Below are 27,774 nucleotides of genomic sequence, written 5' to 3'. Positions count from 1 at the left end.
AGCATTTAATGAATTCCCAATTCCCATTATTTGTTCATTTGTTTGGTACTGGGGATCGAACTCTGGTCTTTGTGCTTCCAAGGTGGGCATGGGAACCACTGAGCTAAATCCTCGGCTCCCAGTTCCTCTTAGTTTTAAACATTCACATATGCGATCTGTATACACACACACACACACACACACACACACACACACGCAATAAATTGAATTTTCTCTGGAAAACATTAACTACCTAGAAAATCTGAATCAACTGACACTACTTGGACATAACCATTCAGCAGGACTATGCAAGATCAACACTGAAATTAATACCTTTTCTCTACATCGACAGTAATCAGTTTAAGAGAAATGTTATTTTATAGTGTCTTGCAAAATATCACCTAAAGAAACTTGCAAAAAAATGAAACAGATCTTTATGCGGAAACTTATAAAACTTTATTCTAAGACGTTGTCTTAAATCGCAGCTTCTTTCTGCATGTTTCTTAAAATTTATTTTTAAATGCCCTTTTTTAATGGGTTCACTTGTTTTCATAATCATCCCCCCCACGATAAAATTCTTATAAGGACCTTATTTGTCCTCACGCTCCTCACCAAACACGCACACTGCTTAGCATGACACAGCCATTTAAAGATACAAAACAGGGAAGAACTTGAAGCACTGTCTGCCCTCCTTGACTCTCGGTCTCGGACATAGATCACATATATTACGTAACAATGTACGGGAACCGCGTGCAGCCCTCCACGCGGCCATGCCCCGCCTACAGCTCACCGCAGCCAATCAGAACCCTGTGCACCTGGGCCTCCTTCCTCCTGCCCCTTCCCACCGTGGGCGCACGAGGTGGAACTTTGGAGCTTCTGATTGGTCCTCCCCCAAACGGGGCCAATGCGGCTGCGCGCCGCGCGGTGATTGGCCAAGAACTGGTAAACTGCACGCGCATGCACCGCCCTCGGTTACTAAGGGCGGGAGTCGAGAGAGGGCTCAGGACCTCGAAGTCGGCCGGCGCTCGCCATGCCCAACCGCAAGCCCACCCGCAATGCCTACTACTTCTTCGTGCAGGAGAGGATCCCGGAACTACGCCGGCGAGGCCTGCCCGTGGCTCGCGTGGCTGATGCCATCCCCTACTGCTCCTCAGAGTGGACGGTAAGGCTGGAGCGGAGTGAGCCGGGCAGTTGGGCGAGGGCTGGGCGAGGACCCGCAAGGGGAAGCCCTGGGTCTGGCCCAGCCGGGCGACCCGGCCGTGATCCCTAGTCGTCCTTCGGCGCCAGCCCCCCAGGTCTTCACTGCGGCTTCTCTTTGTCTCTCTCCAAGCTCTTGAGGGAGGAAGAAAAGGAGAAATACTCAGAAATGGCTCGAGAATGGAGGGCCGCCCGGGGAAAGGATCCTGGGCCTTCAGAGACGCAGGTAAAGTCAGTAGAGGGCAGCGGCCTGCCTGGAACAACGGCACAGTCGAGGGCTTGATGAATGAATGTGTGAACGTTGGGTGGACTCCTGGGTGACAAGGCGGATGAGTGCAAGGAAGAATTGACATTTTCCTCTCGTGTGAGGTTGTCTGTTCAACCCAGGGGCTACCTAACATTCAGGTAGTTTGGTGGTAAGAGGCCTGGAGAAGCCTCTTTGGGAACTTGAGGACCCTAAACTGATCCGCCGTGGGAGTACGGTGTTTGGTATTTAGGAGTTGAACTAGATGACCTCTAAGTGTCTCTCTTTATTCTTGTAATTTAAGAGCTTTTTAAAATGTCCATCACTCTAGAAGGCTGAGGCAGGAACACTGCAAGTCTGAACCTGGCCTTGATGATTCAGGGAGACCCTGCCTCCGAGTAAAAACATTTTACAAAGTGCTGGAGATATAGCTTGGTACAAAGGCCCTGGGTTCAGTCTCCACTAATGAGAAGGGCAGCTTTAATTTCTGGATGCTTAAAAGTCATTTGAGCCAATATTTTTAAGTGACACCTGAGTACCAAGACAGTTGTCTTTTAAGTATTGGAATGACAAGACTTGGAAATGGTGAGCATTTGTATACTTTACAAGTAAAAAAAGGTTGAATAAAGTTTTAGCATATGTCTGTGTAATAGAATGTTGAAGTACTAAGTATTTTCTTGCACATTTGTATCAGGATAGAGCAAGGTAATAGTGAAGGTTTTTCCCCTTCCTCTGTGTTGTTTCTGTTCTTAAATAGTGAGATTCCATTCTTAAGCAGTTAACGTTGGGTTAAAACTCCAAAGATTTTTGTTAGGTTTCAGAGATTTTTATTTCGTGAATTTATATTTGAGAAGATGCTCTAGCCACTTGAATTTGTACTTACTGTAGTTATACTTGTGAGCTTTGATTTACTGACTTTCTATAATTTCTTATACAAAATTTCTCCTCAAAATTAAGTTGTGTATCTCCTTTGAGCCTTGAAATCACCATGATGGGGTTGTCTCTTTGGTGAAACAGGATATTAGAGTTCCGTTATGAGTGGGGTTCTTTTGACCACCCTTCTGGCGTAGGTGACTCAGAAAGATTAGCTCAGATAATACTGGACAAATGTTTTTATTTATAGTTGAGTTGGTTATTACCACTTGCCTATAACTCAGACCGTAGATTTTGCTGTTAACTACCTTTGAATATAATATATTTGTATCATTGACAGATATATTCATTTATTATGTTCATTAGCCATGACAAGTTCCTGAAGTAATCTGTGGATTATTTCGAAATTATTTTAGTAAATGTCGATAAGCTATTTTACAAGAGTTTTATGTATGTGGTCAATAATCCTGTTCTTTTTAGAAGCTCGTTTCCACACCACTGAGGAGGCCAGGCATGCTTATACCAAAGCCGTGTGTTTCACCCCCAGATATGTCAAGTTTGTCTCTAAAAAGTGATCAAGGTAGAGTATTCCCAATATATTTCACTTAAATGTGGATGCTTAAAACACTATTGGCATATTTATCAGTAAAAATATTTCCTGTTCAGTTTGATTCTCACAGTAATTGGCTACATGTATTTAAGTATGATAGCACTAAAGTTCTAAGTATAGCTTACATTTTTGAGAAAAGTTTGTGTAACAAAGATCTGATCTCTTGCTTTCTACTACTTCATATGTTATTAAAATACAGGTTCTTAACATGTTTATAGCTACCCAAATAAACAAGTTATAGACAGGTAGATCTTTGAGATCTGTTGTACAGCATAGTGATGGTAGTTAATAAGGTTTTGTAATTGTATTTCAAAATTACTGGGATATTTTACATGTTTGCACTATAAAAAAATAAATATGTGGAGTGATGGATGTGTTAATTAGCTTGATTTGATCGTCCTATAGTGTATACGTGTATCAAAACCATGTTGTATGCCTTAAAGATACACGCTTATTTGTCAGTTAAAAATAAATTTAAAAGCATACACTGTGAAGGAATAAAGGTGAAGATGAACTGTGGTGCTAGCCTAGAAGAGAACATAGCTAATACAGGGTTGTATTAGCCCTATGGACAGTTTTTACTAATTCTTTTATGCCTTTCTTTAACACTAATATGTATATATGTATTTTTCTTGGCAGTATGGAGGATTGAGCTCAGGGCCTTTGCACTGAGCTGCATCCCCAGTCCTTCATTTTTAAGACTGAGTCTTACTAGGTTGCTAAGTTACTCAGGCTGAGTTCAAGTTTGTGATCCTCCTGTCTCAGCTTCTCAGAGTGCTGGGATTACAGTTGTGCACCACCATGCCCAGCACTGATGTACTTTTAACATTGGTAAAAAGTGTCGTGGTAAATAACATGTCACATACTCTCACAGTTTTTTGGTGGTGTGTGTTTGTTTTGTTTTTGGTCGTTTTTGTAAGTGATCTTGGGTATATTAGTAAAAAGGATAAAGGGAAAGAAATTTTCCATGGTTACAGTTTTTCTGCACTCCTGCATGACTTTATTTCTCAAAGTGCTTTATTTGTTGCATATGGGTCAGAGTTCTTCATCATTCTTGAGATTGAAGGCTGACCTATAGCTGAAGTATTGCAAAGCTGGCTGTAAGTTTATTCAAAAAGCACTTTACTACTTTAATCCTTGATAAAGGTAATTATGAAAGTTTTAACTTGTTTATCTGGTATAGAAGATGAGTTTTATCCTTTCCAGATCACTTAGGAATATAAGAACACAAAGAAAACAGTTCTAAAATCTTTTTTCCTTTTGACTAAAGGGCTTTTTGGAAGAGGTAAATGTGAGACACTCATTTGCTGCTTTAACTTATGACTTTTTAAAAAATTTTTTTTATAGCTCTCCTTGGAGGTATTTTTTATTTTTTGAACATTTATAGCCATGGCGAGCTACCTCCACATTGTGAACAGCGCTTCCTCCCTTGTGAAATTGGCTGTGTTAAATATTCTCTCCAAGAAGGTATTATGGCAGTTTTCCACAGTTTTATAAATCCTGGTAAGTAGCCAGCTAGAGTAGTTGCTAGATCTTGTCTTCATTTATTAATTGTATTCATTTTCTTAAAAATTGAAGTGTATCTGAATTATTAAAATACAAGACTTTACATACTTAGTTGAAAAACTGTTAGGAATTATTGACACAGGATTGTTGCTTTTAATATTAAGTAAGCATTAAGATTGGGTAGATAGAATATCTGAAAATACATAGCCTACTGTTAACTATATGGCTTGTGTCTTGGAATTTTTCTAAATTTTTTATTCCTTGCTCTTTTTTTTCCCTTTGCATCATCCTTCACCTCAGTGGTCACTAGTGCTTTTTCTTTGTAACCATAGTGATAGAATTTGGAGACTTCCTTCCCTTTGAGAAATATAGGTACCCTTGCTATACTGATGGCCTTACCACCTCCTAGGACCATTCATGGACCCAGAACTAAGATTCCTCTGGCACAAGTTTTCTTTAACTAATACTTCTTTCTTTGAAAGGAAAAACTTGCTTTTAACAGTAGTTTAGACAGAATCCCACAATTCTTTGTTAGTCATGGTTTTTTAAAAATGCCCTGTTTAATGTTTCATATTTTCAAATAATAATACCCATGTTATAACTTGGTCATCTTGTGAAGTATTTCTGTAGCACAACTAGAGAACCTCCAGATTTATACTTCTCTCAAAAAAATTTTATATTATAGGTGAAATTCCACGAGGATTTCGATTTCATTGTCAGGCTGCAAGTAAGTATAAAGGAAGAGGTAAAATACGGAATTGAATGTAGTATGTGTGCTTGGTTAAGACTTAACTACTTTAACATGTAAAACACAAGCTAGGGGAAGACAGACCTTACATTGTAGTTGGATAATCTTCATAGAAGTGATAGATGGTATCTGTGATCTTTTAAAACTTCAAAATTTATAGACTTGTAATATCTTGTCTCTTTTCTTTTCAGAGGATTATAGTTTTATTTTCTGTATACTGTGTATCCTTGGGTTTCAAGATCAGTGGCTTTTAGGTACTTATAAAAGTCTTTTCAGAGTTCTCAGATATCTAAAAAAAGGGCCATGCAAGGGATGTCTGTTCAAAAAGAATTTAAGTTTATGTCTCCAAAACAATAGAGTTGAAAGAGAGAGACATAATAGCTTGAGTTTTTAGGTCAGAAAATGGGTTTTTGAGTATTTTGAATCCAAAGGGCATGATTGAACTTTGAATTAAACTCTTCCTAGAAGCTGGGATTTAAGCAATTTCCTGCTTGATTAGAATGACAATCATAATAGCTTTATTTTTAATTTAAATTAATTCAAGTGTCATAGTTTGATTAGGGATCATTTAATGATTGTTGAATTTGAAGTATTATATTTTTTAATGTGAACAGCTAACCTACAGAAGTGCTTGTTTCAAGTCTGCCGTAGTGAGTAGCTAGTTGCTGGGGGTTTAGCTTGGTGGTGCCCCCGCCTGCCTCACAGGTGGAAGGTGCGGAGTTCGATCCCCTGGTGCCAAAAAAAAAAAAAAAAAAAAAAAAAAAAAAAAAAAAAAAGAAAAAAGAAAAAAAAAGGACCTAGCTATATTATAATTCTTATAATGCTGTTTTTAAAAATTAGAATATTTTACTCATATTTGCGTGTGTACATTGAATTTTTCTTTTTTGGGTAAAAGGTATGTACCAACTCATTTTTTGTTGTAGGGCTTGTAGTCTGAAAAGGACATTTATCAGAAAAATCTTTTAACAAGTTTCCTAAGATAGTTTTTAATTGAAAAAAGTTTGTAGTAAGGAAGAGGATTCCTTTGAAGTATATTCATGGCTAATTTCCCCAAGTGTTGCATCATCTGAAATTATAAAATGAAATAGATGGCAACGAAAAAAAAAAATATATGAAGAGCTGGGGATTTAGCTTGGTGCCCACACCTGCCTGGTGAGCACAAGGTCTTGAGTTTGATCCCCTGTACCAAAAAAAAAAAAAAAAAACACATCATATGAACTTAGTAAATTTACACAGTTCTACTCACGCTCTGTTTCTGTATTGAACACATTAGAATTCCTACTGTATGCCGGACTCTCATTGTGAGAGTGTCTGTGGCTTACTGTGTCCTTTCATCTTGATTCTGATAAATCTTTTTTGGAAAATCTTTATTTTTAAGGCTTTTATTTTACAACATTTTCAGGTTAAACAAATTAACCGAACATGTGGTTCTTAAAAAAGCCTATTAAAGGCTCTAGGAATGTTTTCTTAGTTTATCATTCAACCTCATTGAAACTGAGCCTGTTGTTGCTCATTCAGTGAAAGTTAAAATGTTTGGAGCTCACTGATTTAAGCATGTCTTCGCTTGTCAATTTGATAACCCAGAGAAATGTGCAAATTAATTAAGATAAATGACAGCCATGCTAACATAGTAACTAAAAATGACTATAATGTTATTGAGCTGATTTGGGGAAGACCATGTTTCATACAGTAACACACTGGGGAAGATCAACTTATGGATATGATGATCCACTTGAGTTGTAGCTAAGCAACACGCATGTAGGGCGGGGATTTAGCTCTGCTTCCACTGCCTGCCTGGCAAGCACAAGGACCCAAGTTCGATCCCTGGTACCAAAAAAAAAAAAAAAATGTATGTAGGTCTCTCAAATGACCCTGTGCTATCTAATCATTTATGAAGTATATATAAGTGAAATGAAGTGAATGCTTCCTGGATATTATAGTTTAGCACATTAGAATCGTGAAGAAATTCAAGAGTGAAATGGTTTTTGACACAGCCCAGTAACTTCTCCCCCCTAATTGTGTTCCTCTGAAGAGGTGCTTCAGGTTCTGCATGACTGTGGGGTAGGAGCTTTTGGCTGCTCTTCTCACCCACTTCACCTGCAGGAGCTCTGCTTCTGTTCATTTACTGGTTAATGTTTTTCAGAGAAATTCAGCTTTGAAAGAAGCAAAACTTTGAATACTGATCTCAGCCTCCTCTACTTGAGGTGCATCAGCTCTTCAGCTTTATACACATACTAAAAGAATATTACATAAGTGTGAAGGTATTAGTGAGCAGCAGTGCACCCACCAATTAACTGAAGAAACAGCACATTGCCAGTACCATTGATCTAATCCCAGCAGCTCTCCCTGGTTGCATACCTTTCCTCTTAAACAACTGCTCTGAATTTTGCGTTAATCATTTCCTTTCTTTTTCTGGCATTGAACCCGGGGAGTAATACTAAGCTATATCTGCAGCCCTCTCTTTCTTTCGTTCATTCGTTCGTACTGGGGATTGGACTTGGGCCCTTGAGCTTGCAAGGCAGGCGGCGGAACCTCTGAGCTAAATCCCCAGCACTCTTTATTTTTTATTTTGAGACAAGATTTCACTAAGTTGCTCAGGCTGATCTTAAATTTGTAATCCTTCTGTCTCAGCCTCCTAAATAGCTGGGATTACAAGCATGCATCACTTGGCTTACCGATGTCTATTTTCCCTTTATGCCTTGCATTTTCACTCTGGTCTTGTAATGAACAGATGTTTTTGGTTTTAATTTTGTGAACGTGTTAATCTTTTATCAAGTGAGCTTTTATGCCTTAATAATTCTCTTCTACTTGAAGGTTATATAGTCTCTTTTCTGGTAAAAATTATAAAGTTTTCTTTGTCATATCAAAGTCCTTACTCTACCTAGAATTGACTTGTATGTGGTATGCAGAGATTTGGTTTCATTTTTTCCCCTCCTTGGACAATCAGTTGTCTCCACATCATTTATCTGCTAATCCGTGTGTGCCCTGATCGGCAGTGCCCTCTGTATCATCTCACACTTCTGTTACTGTGCGTGTCTCTTTCTTCTGTTCCGTTGGCCTGCCTCTTTGGGGTGTGAACGTCTTATTCTTAAGCACAGAAATTAGATAATATTTATTTAGACAGATCGCCAGACCTTGTTCTTCCAGAATATTGTGGCTATTTTTTATCTTTTTGTCTTCCATAAACAATTTAGTATCAGTTTTTCGTGTTTTGTAGAAATGCCTGGGATTTAGATTGGCTCGCCTTTAGATCATTTTGGAGAAAACTATTATCTATACAATATTAGGTCTTTCTGTAAACATGATGGTATCCTCCTGTTTTCTGTGTCTGTAATGCTTTTCATTAGTTTTATAAATTTCTTCATAGTGATCTTAATAGCTTTTCTTAAATTTATGTTTTACCTTTTTGAGCATTATAATGGTTATCTTTTGAAATTATATGTGCTAATTGCTTATATTTTGGTTTTATCCTACCTGCTACTTTATTTTTTAGTAAATTCCTTATGAATTTATATTTGTGAAGTCACTTCTCTTCATTCTAATCTTGTCTTTAAAATGTAAAAAAAAAAAAAATTGCCTTAGCATGCTTGCTACGATCTCTAGTTTGTAATGCTTTACCAGTGAGTATACTATTTTCTGTAGTTTCCTTTTTCACTTTTATTTTAATTTTTTTCAAGCTCTCTTACCTCCTAATGTTTGGTATGTACTCTTTTATCAAGATGAAGATGTTTTCTTCTGTTCCCATTTGACTAGGGAAGCTATCAGTTGAACATTTTAATGAATACTCTTTCTGCATCTCTCATGACTTGTGTCTTTGTTCATATGATAATTTGCTAATGTTATGCCATCCTTGCCTTCCAGGAACAAATTCAGCATGCTAGCTACATATCTCTCAAATAAATTACTGAGTATGGTTTGCTACTATTATTTTAGGACTTGTGAATTTTAGGAGTAGGTAATTTTGCTGCATAAAATAAATTTTGAACTTGGTTTCAAAATTCTTAATTTGATTCTGTTTCATGGTTTTACAGAAATTAATACTTTTATTTTCCTGAATATAAGAACCTAGGTAATACCTTATGTCTAATAATTCTATTGTAGGGGCCTTTTGGGTTTTGTTTTAATAATCTTTTGGTGTTCTCGATGTTCATTCAAGTTATCAGATCTCTTCATATATGTAGTTTTTTTGTTTTTGTTGATACCATGTATTGAACTCAGGCCCTTGCTCTTGTGAGGCAGGAGGTGGCACCACTGAGCTAAATCCCCAGCCCTATGTAGTTATTTTTAATTGAATGCTAATCAATATATATGAAAACTTATTACTCTTTAAGGATGATTTATGATTACAGCTGGGAGAAAGCTGGAGTCACCAGCCATCTCATATTACATTAACCCAATTTGAAGGGTGGAGGTAAAGTAAGTCAACTTACTTTCAAGTTGTGAAGTTTCATAGCTATGAACGGACCTCACAGTACAAACATTTGTAGATGTGAACAATGTCTACAACATTGTCACAGCTGTGTTGTTGTGTGCGTACTGTACAGTGTTATAGTTCACAGTAGTACTGTGCTCCATTGGAGCCCAGAATGTCTGGAAGCAAGAGGAAAAGCAGTGGTGATGTGGTCACTTGGTCTCCTCAAACAGAAGTGTAATTCTAACCTGTGTCTAATGGCTGTCAGCTTAGTTTTGGTTCTTGTTTCTTTATGTACCTGGTTATCCATTAATAGTGTCTGGAAAAAAAAATTTCAGAGTAATTTAGGACTTATAGTAATGTTATCTTCCTCTAGAGAAAAATGTATGTTTGCATTTTTGAGACATATCAGACCTAGAAACCCAAGCTGCCAAAACACTCTGCTTAGCCATTCACCTTCCTCTTCTGGACTTGGCAAATAATTCTCTGGGAAAACTTCCCCAAAAATAGCCTACTTTCTCTGGATTTCTATGTTCTTTTGCACTCTGACACTGTAATTCCTTACTATTATGTGTGTGTTGTTTATAGCCCAAACTCTTTCAGTTTTTGCAAAATGGCTGGTCTGAATTACTTGGTATTTTTTTTCTAGAAATCTTCATATAACATTTCAGAAGTGGTCATTGCAGTTATGTTCTCCAACCTTATTAAGAAAACATTTATTCCATGCAGTGTGTGGGAATAGTGAAAATAGTTCAGACTTGATCACTTAACTTGTGTTTGAGTCATGAATCCACTATTAACTTACTGCTAATTTCTAGGTATCTCAGTTGTCTTTTCCGCAATTCTGTGTGTACCAACCACCTCAGAGAGTAGTTGTAATCATAGCCATGTTGTATATAAGTGCTTAAATATGAGTTATCCTTTCTTCCTATACTCCTGATTCCATACATGCCCCATAATATTTTTCTCACTCAAAGTTTGAGCTTTTGCCTCCTTTGTGTTCCTTTTAGGTGATTCTAGCCACAAGATCCCTATTTCATACTTTGAATTTGGACATGACCAAGCAACTGTGTTAAAAAATTTTTATAGATTTATTCATCCAAACCCTGGGAACTGGCCACCTGTCTATTGCAAGGTAATTTTTAGTTGAGAAATTCTTAATTTTAAGATAATCTGTTTAGACATCAGAAGAGCCACAAAAGGTACCAATAGAAAATAGTTTTGCCTGCATATTAGCTCTTGTGTTAAATCACATCCATTCTGATTTTTTTCCATTGTGATTAGTGTAATGCATTTTCTTTTAAATTCCTCTGATCTTGGAGGGTGGTTTTTTTTGTTTTTTGGAGGGTTGTGAAGATTACAAAAGCTGAACATATTTCAGTTTGGGTAGATATATATTTTAGTTCTGCCTTCTGAAATATCTACAGTATTTTTTTTACCCTGAATAACGGATGCTCTGTTCTATATACTTTTCATTCTGCATATGATTATCTTTTTTTCAAAACTGTCTTTGTAGCAATCCCTTGCCCCTTTTTTGTAATACTTACAGAAGACTATATTCTTTATTTTCTGTAAATTCACCTGGACTAGGAGTCAAAGAATTGGTTTTTAACCTTGCTATTCATTAGTAATGTAACCATGAGCAGATTGCCTGATTTTTTCCTGAGCCTTGATTTCTTTATTCACCTACTCTTAAGTTTCACTTGCTTTTCAAAAAGTGTGTCATTCACATTACTATGTAGATGTAACTAGTTAATGATAGCACTAGTGTTTTCTAACGTGTGCCACTTGTTTTTAATAGCTCTAATTTGGTTGTCACAAACTCTTCAGTCTCTCCCTCTTGTACTTCCTCCCTACACCCATCTGAAAGGACAATGCTAATTAATTAATTAATTAAAAATAATTCAAGTTAGGAGAAGAATACAAGTCACTTTTTTTCCTTCTCCAGTCTGATGATAGAGCCAGAGTCAACTGGTGTCTGAAGCGTATGGCAAGGGCATCAGGTGAGTGAATCTCCGGGTCACTGCACAAGTGTATTGCAGTATTTGTTTCCATTTTGATGTGCATGTTCTGAGTACCCTAATTCACTAACGTTATGTGTTTTTCTATTTACTAATGGAAGAAATCAGGCAAGATATAGAACTTCTCACTGTAGAGGACCTCGTGGTAGGGATTTACCAGGAAAAGTTTCTCAAGGAGCCCTCAAAGACCTGGGTTCGAAGCCTCCTGGATGTGGCCATGTGGGATTATTCTAGCAACACAAGGTACTGGTGGTGATTTTTCTTTTACTTCTTTCTGAAATGTTTTTATTAGAAACCCTATATGTTCTAAGAAAATGTGGTAGCACTAGTTGTCTTTGCCTTTTCATGCAGTGTTTTCCTGTGAAACCTTGGAAGCATTGTATTTTTTTGAAATAGAAGATTATTGATTGTAAAATACATTGTTATTTTGTGTGCCACTAAAGAAATAACTAATCAAATAAACTTATCACTTAGAATTTCTGTACTGATGAAAGTTTTTAAGTTTATTTAGATCTTTTATTACATAATTCTTTTATTACATAGACTCTACTTATTACATAGATTCTTGTATTTACATGAGATTCTTGATTTATTACATAGATTCTTATATTTACATATAAGCTAATATGATAAGCAAAATAAATTAGCTGAAGTATTCACTTTTCATTCTGAAATAGTCTCAGATTAATGAAAGGTTGCAAAAATAGTAAAAGGTGTACCATTCTCTCAGATTCCTTAAATGTTTAAATTACTATCTTTATCATTTTAAATATATATATATATATATATCTTTTAAGCCACTTGAGAGTAAATTGCCTTTATCTTACAGCTTTGTATCTGAATTATACAATATGGATTTCATAAGAATAAGAACATTTATATAACCATAGTATAATCACCAAAATCAGGACATTGCCACTGCATACAATGAAGGCCATATTCATATTTTGCTGATTATTTCAATAATACCTTCTGTGGCTAAAAAAAGTCTAATATAAAGTTCAGTCCAGGATCACATGTTGCGCTTGGTTTTTATGTCTCTTTAGACTGTTGTAGTCTAGAACATTTCCTTGGTCAAACTTTGACTTTTATGTTCTTGATTTTTTTGAAGAGTGCAGTCTAGGTACTTTATAGAAGATTCCTTAGTTTGAGTTGGTCTTTATTTCATTGTGATTAAAGTTTGGGACTGAGATGCTGCAAACATAATGCTGTCCTCTCGGTGTGTCGTATTTGGAGGTGTATGATGTCAGTTTGTGCCATTATGGATGGTGATAACTTCAGTAATTTGCCTGAGATACTGTCTGTCAGATTGTTCCATTGAAAGTAATTATTGTGTGCCTAATAATAAATACCTTGTGAGGAAATATTGTGAGATTAGATACTCTATTCCTCAAATTTTCATAAGCTAGTTTAGCAGCCATTGATAATTTAATCTGAATCATTTACCACTATTTTAGTAAAATAGTGATCCCCCCCATTTGATTGTTCCTTCTGGTTATGATTCCATGAAAAAGAGATTTCCCTTTTCATCCTTTTTTTAACTTACATGAGAATAGACATAATTATTTTATTCAGTAGATTATAATAATAAGCCCTTTTTATGGCCAAATTATTCCACTTTTGACTGTTTAAGTTCCTTCTAGCAATGATTTCTATGTCCTTTTAACATTGCTCCAACTATTCTTTGAGTTCTTCTTTGGTTTCTGCCATTATGTTCTAGACTGATCTGTATTTCTCTGTTCCAGCTTTGAAGCGGCCATTCCTCCAGTGATCCCTGGTTGTTTTTAGCGGAGGAGAGTAGTATTTAGGAGTCCAGGATCTGGTGGTCTGCCTGCTCATTCCTTACCAGGGTCATTGATTGTCAGTCTCTTTCGTGGAGAGAAGGAGGAAATGGATAGACCCCACAGGCACATTTTGTGTAGCTGAGTCCCTTGCTTTCTCTTTTTATCTGTCTGTGTCTGTCTCACCCCTAGTTGGTACTGAGCCTACAATTCCAACTCAGTACCATGCAGTATTTCAGAATTTCTCTTCTTGTTTGTCCAGTTCTAGAATACAGTGAAAGTACTTTCAAAATTAAGCAGTACCACTGTTTTAACAAAAAAGACATGGCAGTTCAGGGTTTGTTTACTGTTGTTTTTAAATCTGAGACTATGAAAGTCAAATAATTTGTTCAGAAATTATGTAGGTTTCTTTCCTTTTCAGTATAAATTACTTGTTTGAAATGTAGAGTTCATTTGCTTGATCATATTCCATGTTTTCCCCCAGTTTGTTGATATAATTATCTTTAGAATGACTAAGGCATTACCAGTGCTCAGACAAAACATCTTTTCACAAATGTCACTCACTTCAGTCTAACTCTCCAAAAAAGTTAGTTATGAGTGTATTAAATTTATAAATTCTTAGTTTCTGCTGAAATCTTTATAGTGATGAATTGTATCCAGAGACAAAGGATGTCTTTCTTTGTTCAAATCTACTTTTGTGTCTTTCGTATATATTTAAAACTTGTTTTGCAATAAAGAATTACCCTCTTGCCCAGCTGCTGTCAAACTCATGGGCTTAAGCAATCCTCCCACATATGTCTCCCAGAGAGGTGAGACAGTAGCCCTGTACCACTGTGCCTTTATTTTTTGCAAGTTTTTTTCATTTTAATTCTCCACCAGGAGTTAAATACAAGACTTTTAAATGTGTAGGTGGAAAGGCCTTTCTGGTTTTCTGGGGGATTTTGTAAATTGTAGTGTTGCTGTATTGTAACTAAAGGATGTTTCTAATAGCAACTTTATGGACGTTACTAATGATTAGAGATTTTTCACTTAGTAGAGTATATAATCAATTTTTGTGACTATTCTGTGGGCACGTAAGAATATGTATCCTTTATTTTTGGAATGTAGCATTTGATACATGTATATGTCCATAAGTGAGTTCATTAGCTTATCAAGGGAAAAGGTTTATTTTGGCTCATGGTTTTGGAGAATCCAGTCCATGATTAATTGGTTATGTTGCTTTTAGGCCTATATGGAGACTGCAGATTATGGCAGGAGTGTGCCATGAAACAAAACTTCTCATCTCATCCCTGGGAAACTAAAGAGAAAAAGAGGAAAGTTTTATTTTATTTTTTTTTCTTTTTGGTACCGGGGATTGAACTCAGGTCCATTGCACTTGCGCGGCAGGTCACCGAACCGCTGAGCTAAATCCCCAGCCCAAGAGGAAAGTTTTACCACTTCCTAATAAGCATTAAGCTAGGGACCAAGCCATTAGCATATAGGCCTTTAGGGGAGAAACACAGTCCAGGTCCAAACTATAGCAATTATGTTGTTTGCATTTTCTTAATTTTTAGATGTATTTTGTGTTGTTGATTTGCTTTATATTGACAATAAAGCTTTAAAGTCTTATGTTACTGCTACTTCTGTGTCTCTGTACCTCCTGTAGTTTGAAGATGGTTATTGTGTTATTTGGTCCCTATATATGTTTGCTGAACCTTGAGTACAATAAGTTGAGGAGAGGCTTATAGAACAATATTTCCTATTTTGTGCATGTTTAAGGCTTTTTGATGGTTGCACTTTATTTCCTTGAATTTCTAGAAAATACAAACCTATTATTATTTGTATCTTTTATGAAATTTGGTCAGTTTGTTCTCTGAGCCTGTAGTTTTTGTTCTTTTTGCCTACATATCTAAATTTTTTTCATCTTTAAAGTCGTAATATTTTTAGTAGAGTATTTCTCCCAGTTTGTTATCACAGGTACACTTTGAGGTGTTTGGTGAGCCATTTCGATACACAGAATCAGGTTTTATTTTTGAAGATTTTTATTGTTGTTCAATGTTAGTTCTGTTTCACTGTTTAATTTTGTTCCTAAAGTTAAGGTGTGTCTAATATACGTATGCTTATACGTATGGATGGAACTCAGGTCCTTGCGGGGAGGCAGGTGACGGCACCACTGAGCTAAATCCCCTGCCTTTCACTTTGAATTCTTTAATCATTTGTTTTCATGATAATTTTGTGATTTCTTCAGTTTCTCTTATTAATTTTCCGAATGAATGTATTCTTTCTTGGGCAGTTTATAACTTAGTAATTTGTTTTGTTTTTTGCATTTTCTGCTCTTAATTTTGAAGTTTCTGAGTGTGTTTCTGTGTCCTCACATTCTTATTTGAGGACATTTAATTCATTGTGGAAATGTTGGTTCTATTTTCTTTCACGTTTTGGGGGATAGTGGTAGGAAGTATTCTCGTTTTCTGTTTTCTTCTGCAGATGAAGATGTGCTATTTCTCTGCATTTCTTGGGTGGAGTGGTGATTTGGAAAGGTTTGAGAGTCTTTGTTGAAGAACTCCCTGTCCTGTCTGTGTAGCCATGAACAGGTTCGTTAATACATGGTTTTGGGCTTCAGGTTATAGGTCCTTCTGTTGTTTTCTTTTGTCCGCAGGATCCTTCGTGTCCCCTTCTTGCTTTTTTTCCTCCACCTCGTTTTTAAAGGGTTCTTCTCGCTCTTCTTTGCCTCAGCAGTGGCATTTTCCTCTGGTCATTGCTCAGATCTACCAGGAGTCTGTTCCAGTTTTTATGTAGAGTGGACTTTCTCTTTGTGAGGATGATTTTAATTTAATCTTTGGCTGTTTTCTTTCTCTTCCCCACAGGTTTTTTTCCTGGATTCTGTAATCCACATAAAGGGCTAGAGAGAGATTGGCAATGGCTGCATTGGACCTTAAAAATTTCTTGTTTGTAAATAGTTGAGTTTTGTAGTATTCTGTCTTCTAGTTATGCTGTGAGTATAGACTGTTTTGTTTTTAGTTTTTCTCTTGTTAATCTGGACATTTTATGTGTGAGGTGTTGGGATATGTGGATTTATATAATCTATTATCTGAGCTGTTAATTAAACATATATCTAAAATTTCACATTTAGAAACATTTGGCATCAATATTTTTTACATTACCCACCCTCCATGCCACTAAGAGAGTGGATCTGGCCTCATTTCTTAAAAGAGAACTCCACTATTGCCTCTGAAATTTTCTTCCAGGCCACTAACACCCTTTCAGCAGGCTTTGATACTGGCCTTTTCTTACTTATCAAAAGAAGCCAATAGAAAATTTCCAGAGACAAACTCACATCTCCTCAAATAATCTTTAAATGGGTTTATTAGTTGAAATGTTAGAGGTCTGCAGTTGTCTGGATTCAAGAATGGTAATGAAATTTGTTCACTTAGGCCCTGGCAACTATTTCCAGACTGTCCAGTAGTAACTGTAGAATATCTTTGATTCTAAAATGAATTCTAACTCCACTAAGATTTGAAAAACAGGTTTTCTAATTGAAGATATACAGTGTTAAGTTCAGTAGAGTAAGTACATCCTGTATTAAGACTAGAGTAGCTTAGCTAGAAGATACTCTTGGAGTCAGTCATGGTGCCACATGTCTAATCCTAGTTCTCTGAGAAGCTGATGTAGGTGGATCAAGACTTGAGCTTGGCTCTGGCAACTTAGAGAATATGTGAGACTCTGTCTCAAAAAATAAAAAAGGGCTTGGAATGTAACATTGCTCAGTGCAAAGGCCCTGCGTTCAATCCCTAGTACTACAAAAAATAAACATTCTTTGAAGCCTATAACATGGGGATTGTTAAAGAGGAATCTGTTACTCAGTACTTTAGGTACTTTAATAAGGAAATGATTTGGATGTGATAGATCTGCCTTTCATGGAGCCTCATACCGTAGTAAGATTCCAATACATAATACTTTTCAAGGAAGTTAAGTTATAGTGAACTTTAGAAACTGGTTTTAATCTGTTAATGTAAGCCACTAAGACCATTTCAAACATTGCTCTTAAATGCCTACCAAAAGACTAAATTTATAATACATTTTTAATAAATATTGTCTCAGCTGTAGAAATAAGTAGATTGGTAAAATCAAATACAGTTAGACAAAGTGAATGTTAAACTTTTAAGGGGGCCAACTTTTTCTTGTTATTTTGGAGACATATTTAAAACTTACAGATCTCATTTTCCTTTTGTTTTTTGTCATTGGATTCACCATGTCTTCCTAATAACTGAAACAGTGAAGCCTTTATTTCACCAGCAAACATTTATTGAGCATCTCATTTGTGCCAAGCATTTGTTTTTGTCCTGTACTGCAGATACAGAGCAAAATTCATACAGTCCCTGCCTTCATGCAGCTGTCAGTTAAGTAGGAAAGAGACAGGCAGTAGATAATTTTAAACGCTTATTTTAGCTTATAATAAAATACTATAAAGGAGATCAAGCTACTGTAACAGAGAAGTGTGTAGAAAGGTAGACTCTAAAATGATAAAATAGATGTTTTTTTAAGGATGGAAACTTGAAGCTAAGAACCAAAGCAGGAAGCAGATACATGTTGAGAGGCCAGAAGAACGAGGCATTGTTACCTTTAGGAAGAAACTTTATTGAGTAGAGAAGTGTGGTAGATTGGGTTTCTAAAAGCACTGAGTTGCTTTGTTTTGTTTTGTTTTGTTTTTGGTGCTGGGGATTGAACTCGGGCCCTTGAGCTTTTGAGGCAGGTGGCGAAGCCACTGAGCCAAACCCCCGGACCAGCACTGAGTTTTTAATGGAAGGTGGCAAGGAATGAAGTACGGAGCCTACAAGTATTAGATAACTAGGCAAGAAATGACTTGGACTATCATGAGGGCAGAGATGGAGAGGAATAGGTTGATTTCAGATGGGTGAAAGCACTAGACCCAGCAGCTGGATACACGGAGAATGGAAAAGAATGGAGGCAGGTGATTGCATAACTGGAGAGAGAGGAGCAAATATATTGTTCTGAGACACTGGTGAGGCATTAGCAGGTGAGCTCTGCATTACAGATGAAGTCACCTGGACTGAAGGCAGGAGGAGAAGAGGACTCAGCACAAACCCCTTACAAATTTTGATAGTTTTAAATGGTCAGAGCCTCACTTTTTGAAGTTTTAGTACCTCTAATTGCTCTAATGTTGCACAAATTATCATAGCTGTCATCAGTGTTAAGGAGAGTTGATAAGAATAGGAGAAAAACTGAGATCCTGGATGCAATAGCTGCAAGTCTCCTGAGGTACTTGGCTATTAATTTGTCAGGGCTGTTAATTTGCTTTTGTTCCATGGACTGTCTCATTCTTTGAGGTTGTGATTGGTTGTTTTTGTTAGGGTCTTTTTCATTTTATGGATTTCCTTGAGTGTTTGTCCTCGCTTATGTTCATATTTAGAAATGAGGCATCAAGGCCAAGTAAGTATTTGATTTTTTTCAGTGGGGATTATCCACTGACCAGGCTTTGCTGAAGGGAAAGTAGGCAGCGGAGCTTGATGATAGATTCTAAGCGCCTGAATACAGGGCTTTGCTTTAGAGCAATCATTCTTCTGATATTCTCCAAGAGCAGTCAGTTGACTCCTTTGCTTGAAGTCAAAGAAGTTGACTGTTCTTTATACAGAAGCTCAGTCTCATGTCTTTCCTCTGCCCTCTGGGTAGGGACAGGTCCTCAAGGACAGGGCCTCTCTAGCATTCTCGTAACCCGATCTTTTATAGCCTCATCTCTGAGCACCAAAAGTTGTTGACTTCTTCAGTCCAGTTTTATTGGTTACTGCTTCTTCATCTTATTTGTGTTCTACAAATTTTTATTTTTAAGATGTACTTAATTAGTACATGTTTGCATTACACAATGTTTACAATCCTTATGTGGCATTGGTACATGCACATCATACATCTTAATTCCTTTTTCATCCCCTTTCCTGCCTCTCCCTCCCTCTCTCTTGATCCCCTTTCCTTTTGAGAAAGAACCATCTCTCTGCTTCCTATTGTCTTTTGTTTTGCTCCTTATATTTGGGTTTCTCAGAAGAGAAACCATGATATTCAAGCTTCTGTGTCTGATTTGTTGTTTCACTTAACCTTAAGTTTTAAGGTGCATCCATTTTGTTAAAATGACTCATCTTCTTTATGGCAGAGTAGTATGTGGTTGTGTGTAAATACCACATTTTCTTTATCCATTCATCTGTTGGACATACAGGTCACTTTCATGATTCAGCTATTAATGAATTGTTCTATAAACATAGGTATGCATGTTTCACTATAGTAAGTCTTTAACTCTTTTGGTAAGACACTTAGAAGGAGAAAATCTGAGTCAAATAGGACTTCTAGTTTTAGGTTTTTGAGGAATCTCCATGCTGAGTTCAATACTGACTGTTCTAGTTAACATTCCCACCCACAATGCAGAAAGTGTCCTTTTTCTCCGTGGCATTTGTTGTTATTCCATTTCTTGATGATGGCTATTCTTTCCAGGATAAGATGGAATCTCAGTGTTGTTTGAATTTACATTTCTCTAATGGCCAGTGATGTTGAACATTTCTTCATGTATATATTGGCCATTTATATTTCTTCTGTGAAATGTCTGTTCATTTCACTTGCCCAATTTTATTGGGTCTTCTTTTTGGGCAGTCTAATTTTTGGAGTTTCTATATATTTAGATATTAATCATAAATAACTGGCAAAGATTTTTTCTTTTTTCACTCTATTTTTTTTCACTCTATTGGTTGTTTCTTTTGATGTACAGAAGCATTTTATTTGACATTATCCCATTTGCTGATTCTCAGTACTATTTTTTGTGCAAATACAATTCTGTTCAGAAAGTCCTTGTCTACACCCATGATTTCAAGATTTTTGCCTCTTCCAGCAAGTATTTGTTTTAACATTTAGTTCTGTGACCCATTTTGATTTTAGTTTAGTACCTAGTGAGAAATTCGGGTTTCCATGCAATCTTATGCATGTGGATAGCCAGTTTTTCCAAGACCATTTATTAAAGAGGCTCTCTTTACTCCAGTGTATGTTTTTGGCCCTGTAATTGAATGTGCATAGGGTTATTTCTGCATCCTCTATTCTGTTCTATTGACCGTCATGTCTTTGTGCCACTACCATGCTGTTTTTTGTTTGTTTTTAATCACAACAGCTTTGTAATACAACAAGTCTGGGGTTATGATACGTCCCACTTTGCTATTCTCACCCAGGATTTTGCTATTCTGAGTCTCTTCTGTATCCATGTGAATTTTAGGATTGTTTTCCTCAGTTCTGTGAAGAATGATGTTGATATTTTTATTGGGATTGCATTAGATCTGTATATCAGTTTGGAAAGTATGATTATTTTGAATATATAGATTCTGCCTATGCTGAAACAAGGAATACCTTTTGATTTTTCTCATGCTCACTTTGATATACTTTTTCAATGCTGTGGTTTTCATTGTAGCGGTTTTTCACTTCCTTAGGTTAATTCCTATATATTTAATTTTTGGGTTGCAATTATGAACGGTATTCTTTCTCTAATTTCTTTTTCAGTGGGTTCATTATTAGCATACAGGAATGTATGTTGTTGGTTGTATGTGTTGGTTTTGTATCTTGATGTGGCAGCATCCTGAATTTGGTCATTAACTTTAAGAGTCCAGTAGATATTTTGAGTCTTCTATGTAGAGAATCATGTCATCTGCAAATAATGTTAATTTTACTTCTTTTATTTTTTTTCTTGCCTAATAGCTATTGCTAATGTTTCGAGCACTTATGTATGTATTTTCTTCAGTATTCGAATTATGGATGTTGTTGGATATTTTCAGAGGATTTTTCTGCATATGTTGAGATGATCATATGATTTTTGTCCCACTTCTCTTTATGTGATGTATTACATTTATTGATTTGCATATGTTTAAACATCTTTGCATTTCTGAGATGAAGCCTTCTTGGTCATGAGATTGGAGCTCTTGGGCTTGAGTTCTAGATGAGGAGCAAAACTAAAAACTAGAAATTGCTTTACTCTTTGTAGTTGGTAGTCTTAAGAAGTAAGGTTTAGTTTTCAACTTACAGCTTCATTTCTGGGTTTTGTGAATAATATTTATTGAATCACTTTTCTTTGGAAATACACTGGGAAATGTTTAATCTTCATTTTATTTATTTTTTTTTTTGGTACCGGGGATCGAACTCAGGTCCTTGTGCTTGCAAGGCAGGCACCAGAACCACTGAGCTAAATCCCTGGCCCGTTTAATCTTCATTTTAGAAAGTCCTCTTTCAGTTAAGTAACAGCCATCCAGTGAAACTGACTTTTTACGTTTGTATCATACATCGTTTGCAGTTTTAAATGAAGATTCTTGCTAAATTTAGACCAGCTTTGTATTATAAAGCTTTATGAGTCTTTTAAAAACATTTTTAAAAAATTGTTTATAATTTGAACCCGGGGCCTTTGTGCTGCACTACATAATCCAGTCTTTTCTGTATTTTGATTTTGAAACAGGGTCTTGCTAAGTCACTAAATTATCCAAGCTGGGCTCAAAATTTGTGATCCTCATGTCTCAGCCTCCCAGAGTGCTGTGACTGTAGATGTGTGTCACTATGCCTGGCTTTTTCTGTATCTTAATAAATCATTTACTCCAGTGGCTCAGGTGTATAGTGGCTTTCACCATTAAAGTATATTGTTCCAGTTTGTGTAACATTGTACTGAATCACACGGCTTACTTATTGTCTCTCCAATTTCACCTCCTCAATGATGCATTTTCTGGACACTGTATCTAACTAAATGTTGCCCCTTCTTGACATTTCATATCATTCTTCCTCCTTAGAACTTAACATTATCTAAGTTAGATAATGTAACTTAGTATTTGTTACACTTTTATATCTTTTTGGATCTGCCTTCCCCACTAGAAAGTTTGTGCTGATGTTTCGTTTAAGCCTCTGTGCCCAGTGCCTAGAACAGTGCTAGCAAATAGTGCGCACTTGGTTTCTGGATGAATGCCTGTTACTCTTAGTCACCACTGTGCCTCTCGAATGCCCTTTTTTATTTCTAAGTAAAACGTTAACGACTGTGGCTAGGTGTACTTTGGGTAGTGTCCTGAATTTGTGTGGAGAGAGCAACAGTAATTTTTTTGTTCATCTTTGTCTATTGAATTAGAAACTTTGAGTAATAGTGTCACTTTTTAAATGATTTCAGCTAGGTAAGTTAGAAAGAGCACACAGAAAAAACCCTTACACAGTGGTATTGAAGAACCACTTCAATAAGGATAGTAAAACCTATTTTTTAAATGCAGGTGCAAGTGGCATGAAGAAAATGATATTCTCTTCTGTGCTTTAGCTGTTTGCAAGAAGATTGCGTAAGTTGGGAAAATGAGTTTCTTCCTAAAGTTATACTCTGTTAAATTCTTCTCTGGTTTTACTTGCTGCTGTTTTGCTGGAGTGAATCTCTGTTCACCTCCCTTACTACCCATTCTATTATAAAACAGAGGTGGTTTTTATTTCATGTTACTTTTATTCTTCTGTTATCATCACTACTTACCTGAACAGTTGGGGTGAATTAACTGTTGGTAATTGTAGTTTTAGTTCTGCTTCTGCCCTCTGCTTGCCTTGAACATTTTTGAAAATTATGATCATCTTTACACTCACTTCCCATTTCCTTGTATCCTGAGGTTTTATTCTATTTAACGTTAATCAGAAGATTGTTTATCAATAATAACTTGTCACATGATGCAAATCACTGCCTGTTCCTATCTCTTTTCTTCCCAATTTAGAATAGTATTTCTCAGGTGCTTTGTTAGAAATTTCAAAATAAGAATTTTCCTTGAACTGATGAGATTCTTACAGTGAGCTTTCCCTTGTTCCTTTGGAAGGTATTGCATCAGCAATTCCCTGGCCACTCTCTTTGGAATCCAGCTCACAGGGGCTCACGTGCCACTTCAGGACTACGAGGCCAACAACAGTGTGACACCCAAGGTGGTTGTGTTGGATGCAGGGCGTTACCAGGTAAGAAGCCTTGGTTATCAGCAAAATAATAGCTGTCTTCATCTTCATCTTTGGAAAGTCCCTTTACCTTCTTGTTTCTGAATACACCTTGGCTGTTTCCTAAGAATACTACTTCTTTCTTTGCCCTTTCAAATGATGACATCTTATTCTTCCCAGTGTGCCATAAGGCCTACCTTTGAAGTGGTTGTCCTTCATTTCTGCTTCCAGACTTTTCCATATCGTCTCCCTAAAATTCCCAAGCTTTGAATCTCATGCCATCCAGACTGCTGTTCCTTAAACCCTTTTTGAAGTCAGTAAACATTTAAGTTCATCCTCCTCCTGAGTTGAACTGATGTAAGGGATCAGTTTTCCCCTCAGAATCTTTCATTTTCCTCATAAATGATTCTTCTAGCCACCTGACCTCTCACTTTCTTGACTTCTGTCTTCAAGTGTCTCCCATCATAGAACAGCCACTCCCATGATCATACCCTAAACCCCAGTGGTACTTTGTCCATAGTGTCAGTTTCAAACACCCTCCGTAGTTAGCACCATGCTCCTTAGTTGACACATTCCTCAGTGCCAACAATTTTCTTTACCTCTTCTGGAACCTGCAGTTACGTCTCACCGTTTCACGCTCCTTGATAGGGCCCAAAGATGCAGCCTTTGTGCCCCTTCTCACCACCTCCATCCCACCTGCTCCCTGGTCTGTCATTCCTGTTGCCTTGCACTCATTATCAACTCCACTGGCCCTTTTTTTCTTCTCACACTTGGTGTGAGAAACTAACTCTGATTAAATCTAGCTCTTCACCTATTCAGCTTCTACACCTGTGAAGCCCAGGGAGCCTGTACCGCCATGCTGCTAACTTGTCTTACTGAATTTTCATCACCACCAATTTAAGTGGACCATTGATGTTGCCTGGTAATTACCTGTGTCTCTAGTCTGATTAACACATTCCTGCTGGCTTGTACCCCCGGGACGTTCTACCCGATGGGACAGTCATACTTGCAGCTCCAGGGATTCAAGCTGTCTGGCAGCAAGACGTACAGATTAAGGCCCCATCATGAACATCTTAATCTTTCATTCCCACACAGTTTTTCACCTCTTTTTTCCTTCTGGTTTCTATCACCTCTTCCCCCCACTTATTCTAGCTGATACTAATGCCTCCTATGTCTGAAAAAATAGCTGTCACGAAAGATTGTTCATGTGCCTGCCTGCATCTACTATATTCTTGTCCTGATGAATTATCTGAATTTCTATGTAAAACCACTCTGTCTATAGTAATTTGAGGGCACAACTGCCGTACTTTTCCCTTCTTATTTTATTTAAAAAATTTTATTAGTATGTGTTTACAATGCATAGTGATCACACTAATTGTGGGAAATCGGTACATGTGCTTATTAATACATCTTAATTCTTTTTACTTCCTCCTCACCTCCCCTCTCTTCCTCCTCCATCCATCTATTGGTACCTTTGCCACTTTCAAAAGATCTGTTTCCCTGTCTACTGACCTTTTTTTTATTTCATTCTATTAATTGTTTATACTTTGGGTTTTACATATAAGAAACTGATATTTAAGCTATGTGTCTGATCGATTTTATTTAACATTTTGGGTCAGAGTACATCCATTTTCCTCCCTCTGACTCAGATTTCTTGAATCATCATGATTTTTTCCTGTTCTGAATCATTCTTGTTAGCAAACATTCCCTATAGCGAACATGCTAAAAATCTCATCTTTTCAAAAAGTCAGGCTCTTTCTGGATCCTCCTGAGTCTACCCTGTTTCTCATCCCTTTTCCAGCAAAAGAACATCAGAAATTTGAAAAGTGTTTGGGTGTGTGTTTGCATTTTTAAAAGAGTAATTTTAAATTTATTTAGACCATCTAATAATTGATAAGAAATAAACATTCTTCTGGTATTTTTCTGTTGCTTTATAGAATCAAAGGGTTGAGAGGCCAGGATTCTCTCATTTCAGCTGTTCTAATCAGGAACAAAGATCAAGCACATCCTCTGGTAAGCATATTAAATTTTATAAAATACACTTTACAGAAGTTAGGCCCTTAAAATGTACTGAAATCCCAGAGTGTGGAACTTAAACAGATATTCCTAGATTAACTTCAGAAACTTAATTGAATTGGTCATTTTATTTAGATATGTATGTTTTCATGTCACTTTGAATATAACTTCTTCCTTAGAGTTTGACTGAGGACATTGAGAAGCAAACCTTTTTTTCTTGTAGCTATCATTCTATAGCTTTGCTGTGATGAGAAAAGCTAGTGACGTGAAATTTCAAGTGATGCCTAAAGAACTTCACTTAGGGTTTCCTGCCCTAAAAACAAAAGGAAACATTTTTGTTTAGTTTTTGCCTTTATTTAAGAATCTTTCTCCTCTTCATTATGTTTAAATTATGCCGTAATGAGGGGCTTATGATACGATTAAAGTCAGTGAATTGAGACATCACTTTATAATAAAGTTGTAAAATTGGGTATCACTTTCATTATATTTTCAATGTCCTAGGTGATTACCCATCTGGGGTGAAAATTCCAGGCCAGAACAGCCATGTTCGAGGAAGAGGGATAACCCGCTTACTAGAGAGCATGTCTAGTTCCTCCAGCAGTATCCACAAATTCTCCAAATAATTGATAATTCTTTACCATACAATAAAGGTATTGAGTATCTACCATGAATGGTTCTAAAATTGTATTAACCTACTTATTTCCATTATAAAATAGGAACCTTATACTAAAGACCTACAGGCTATTTGTATTGCGTATAACTAAGAAACTAGGCTTTAACAAAAATACAGTTTGGTTACTTGAGGTCTTAAAATAAGCTTACTTTGGCGAAGGAAGTCACCTGAAGGACAAGACTCCAAAATGAGAAAGATTATGCAATTTATCCCAACTCACATGGCTGGGTAGTGACTAAATCCCAGGTCCATGGGACCGCAGAACTCTTTACATAGACCGAGCAGGTGTCATACTGGTATTTACCCTGTTTGTGACTGAACTGAACTGGCTCTATAAACCAAGAGAATGAAAACAGATTTTTATTTAGAACCACAGCCAAAACAACAAAGGGCAGTGACAGGGCATAGTAATTCGAGTGGATCTGACATGAAACTTTAGTCTGACTGTTCAGAATCACGTTTTTCTGTCTTGGGACTTTAAAGGGAAAGATTTGTCCTAACATACATACTTTCCTTCTTAAAGTTTATATCTAGGTGTCCCCAAGAGCCTCGAGTGCTCATAGATGAAGCTTTTGGAAGATAGTGGAATTATGGGGTGCTACAGCCAACTTGCTTTTTTTTTTTTTTTTTTTTGGTACCGGGGATTGAACTCGGGTCCTTGCGCTTGCAAGGCAGGCCGCCAAACCGCTGAGCTAAATCCCCGGCCCCAACTTGCTCTTTAGGTCAGCCGTATTTGGAGAGTGGTCACTGGGAGAGTGACAGAGAAGGGCATCATCTTCCTCCCAGTTCCTCCCTCTGCTTCCTGATTCCCATGACCTGAGCAGTGTTTCTGTACAGGTTCTGTCTACTACACCTTCCTGCCTTAGAGCTGGCCAGCCATGGACTAGAAATACAGCCAGAATAAGTCTCTGACTATTTCAGTTGTGATTATCAGGTGTGGTGTCCCAGTGGTGAGAACATGACTGACGCTCCTTTATAACTATTAAGTACCTATTTTATGAACTTTGTTTCTTCAGTAGTAGGGATTGAACCCAGGGCATTCACAGAAGTTACACCCCCAGCCCTGTTTTGTTTTTTATTTTGAGACAAAGTCTAGCTAAGTTGTGCAGGCTGGGCTCAAGCTTACTGTCCCCCTGCCTCAGCCTCCCAGATTATTGGGATCCCAGGCATGAGCCACTATGCTCAGCTCATGGATTTCTTTTTCCCCTCTCTTTCTTCCTCCCTCTCTCCCTTCATCCCTTCTTTCTTCCTTCCATTTGTGTTCTCTCTCTCTCTCTCTCTCTCTCCTTTCTTCCTCCCTCTTATCTTTCCCTTCCTTCCCTTCTTCCTTCCTATAGAGTTTTGTGAAATTTTTATCACTCTGAAGAAGGAGACGTCTCCATTTTATAGACCAAGGAAAAAAGAGCTTAGGTCACTTAGTTACTAAGTGAAAGAACTGTTGCTTTCAGCCAGGTCTTTCTGAATCCATTGACAATATTCATAACGTATTACACTGACCTTTAGCTCCCTTTTATCTATTTCCATTATCAGAAACAAGAATAACATTGATGGACCATAAATTTATAACTATATTTGCAAATAGCGTTTTTAAAAACTTCATATCCAAACTTTGAAACCATTTTATCTTCCTTAAAAATCAGCATCATCATAATTGGGTTGGCTTAGGAAGAAGAACAAAGATCTAAAATTAAAATCCAGAACTATGGCTTAAGTTACCTAAGTCCTATTATGTGTTATCTGAATTCAGTTGTGTTAATTGTTCCAGTTATATCTTTA

At 36.9% G+C, this 27,774-nt stretch overlaps 1 protein-coding gene across 2 annotated transcripts; it reads left to right on the top strand.

The window, feature by feature from the left end:
• Positions 1–765: 765 nt before the first annotated feature.
• Positions 766–25,963, top strand: Mael (maelstrom spermatogenic transposon silencer). 2 transcript variants are annotated; one of them, XM_010633939.2, is made up of 12 exons: positions 771–1,141; positions 1,310–1,402; positions 2,774–2,873; positions 4,251–4,406; positions 5,095–5,136; positions 10,579–10,703; positions 11,517–11,571; positions 11,691–11,832; positions 22,625–22,687; positions 23,201–23,333; positions 25,247–25,322; positions 25,827–25,963. In XM_010633939.2, exons 1-12 carry the CDS (start codon positions 1,010–1,012, stop codon positions 25,946–25,948), a joined length of 1,239 nt encoding a protein of 412 aa, XP_010632241.1. In that variant the 5' UTR covers positions 771–1,009; the 3' UTR covers positions 25,949–25,963. The 2 variants fall into 2 exon arrangements, with proteins under 2 accessions (XP_010632242.1, XP_010632241.1); XM_010633940.3 differs by lacking the exon at positions 1,310–1,402 and having other exon boundaries at positions 766–1,141.
• Positions 25,964–27,774: the final 1,811 nt, after the last annotated feature.

This window comes from Fukomys damarensis, unplaced genomic scaffold, assembly GCF_012274545.1.
Source record: "Fukomys damarensis isolate Sample0158 unplaced genomic scaffold, DMR_v1.0_HiC HiC_scaffold_19, whole genome shotgun sequence".
In the NCBI taxonomy this organism is placed as follows: Eukaryota; Metazoa; Chordata; class Mammalia; order Rodentia; family Bathyergidae; genus Fukomys; species Fukomys damarensis.
Note: the sequence above shows the minus strand (reverse complement) of the source record. Positions and strands in the feature narration are given on the sequence as shown.

Coding starts and splice junctions, on each gene's coding strand:
- Mael (XM_010633939.2), top strand. CDS start 1,010: ATGCCCAACCGCAAGCCCACCCGCAATGCCTACTACTTCTTCGTGCAG. Junction 1,142..1,309: donor ACTGCTCCTCAGAGTGGACG/GTAAGGCTGGAG, acceptor TCTCTCTCCAAG/CTCTTGAGGGAGGAAGAAAA. Junction 4,407..5,094: donor CCACAGTTTTATAAATCCTG/GTAAGTAGCCAG, acceptor TTTATATTATAG/GTGAAATTCCACGAGGATTT.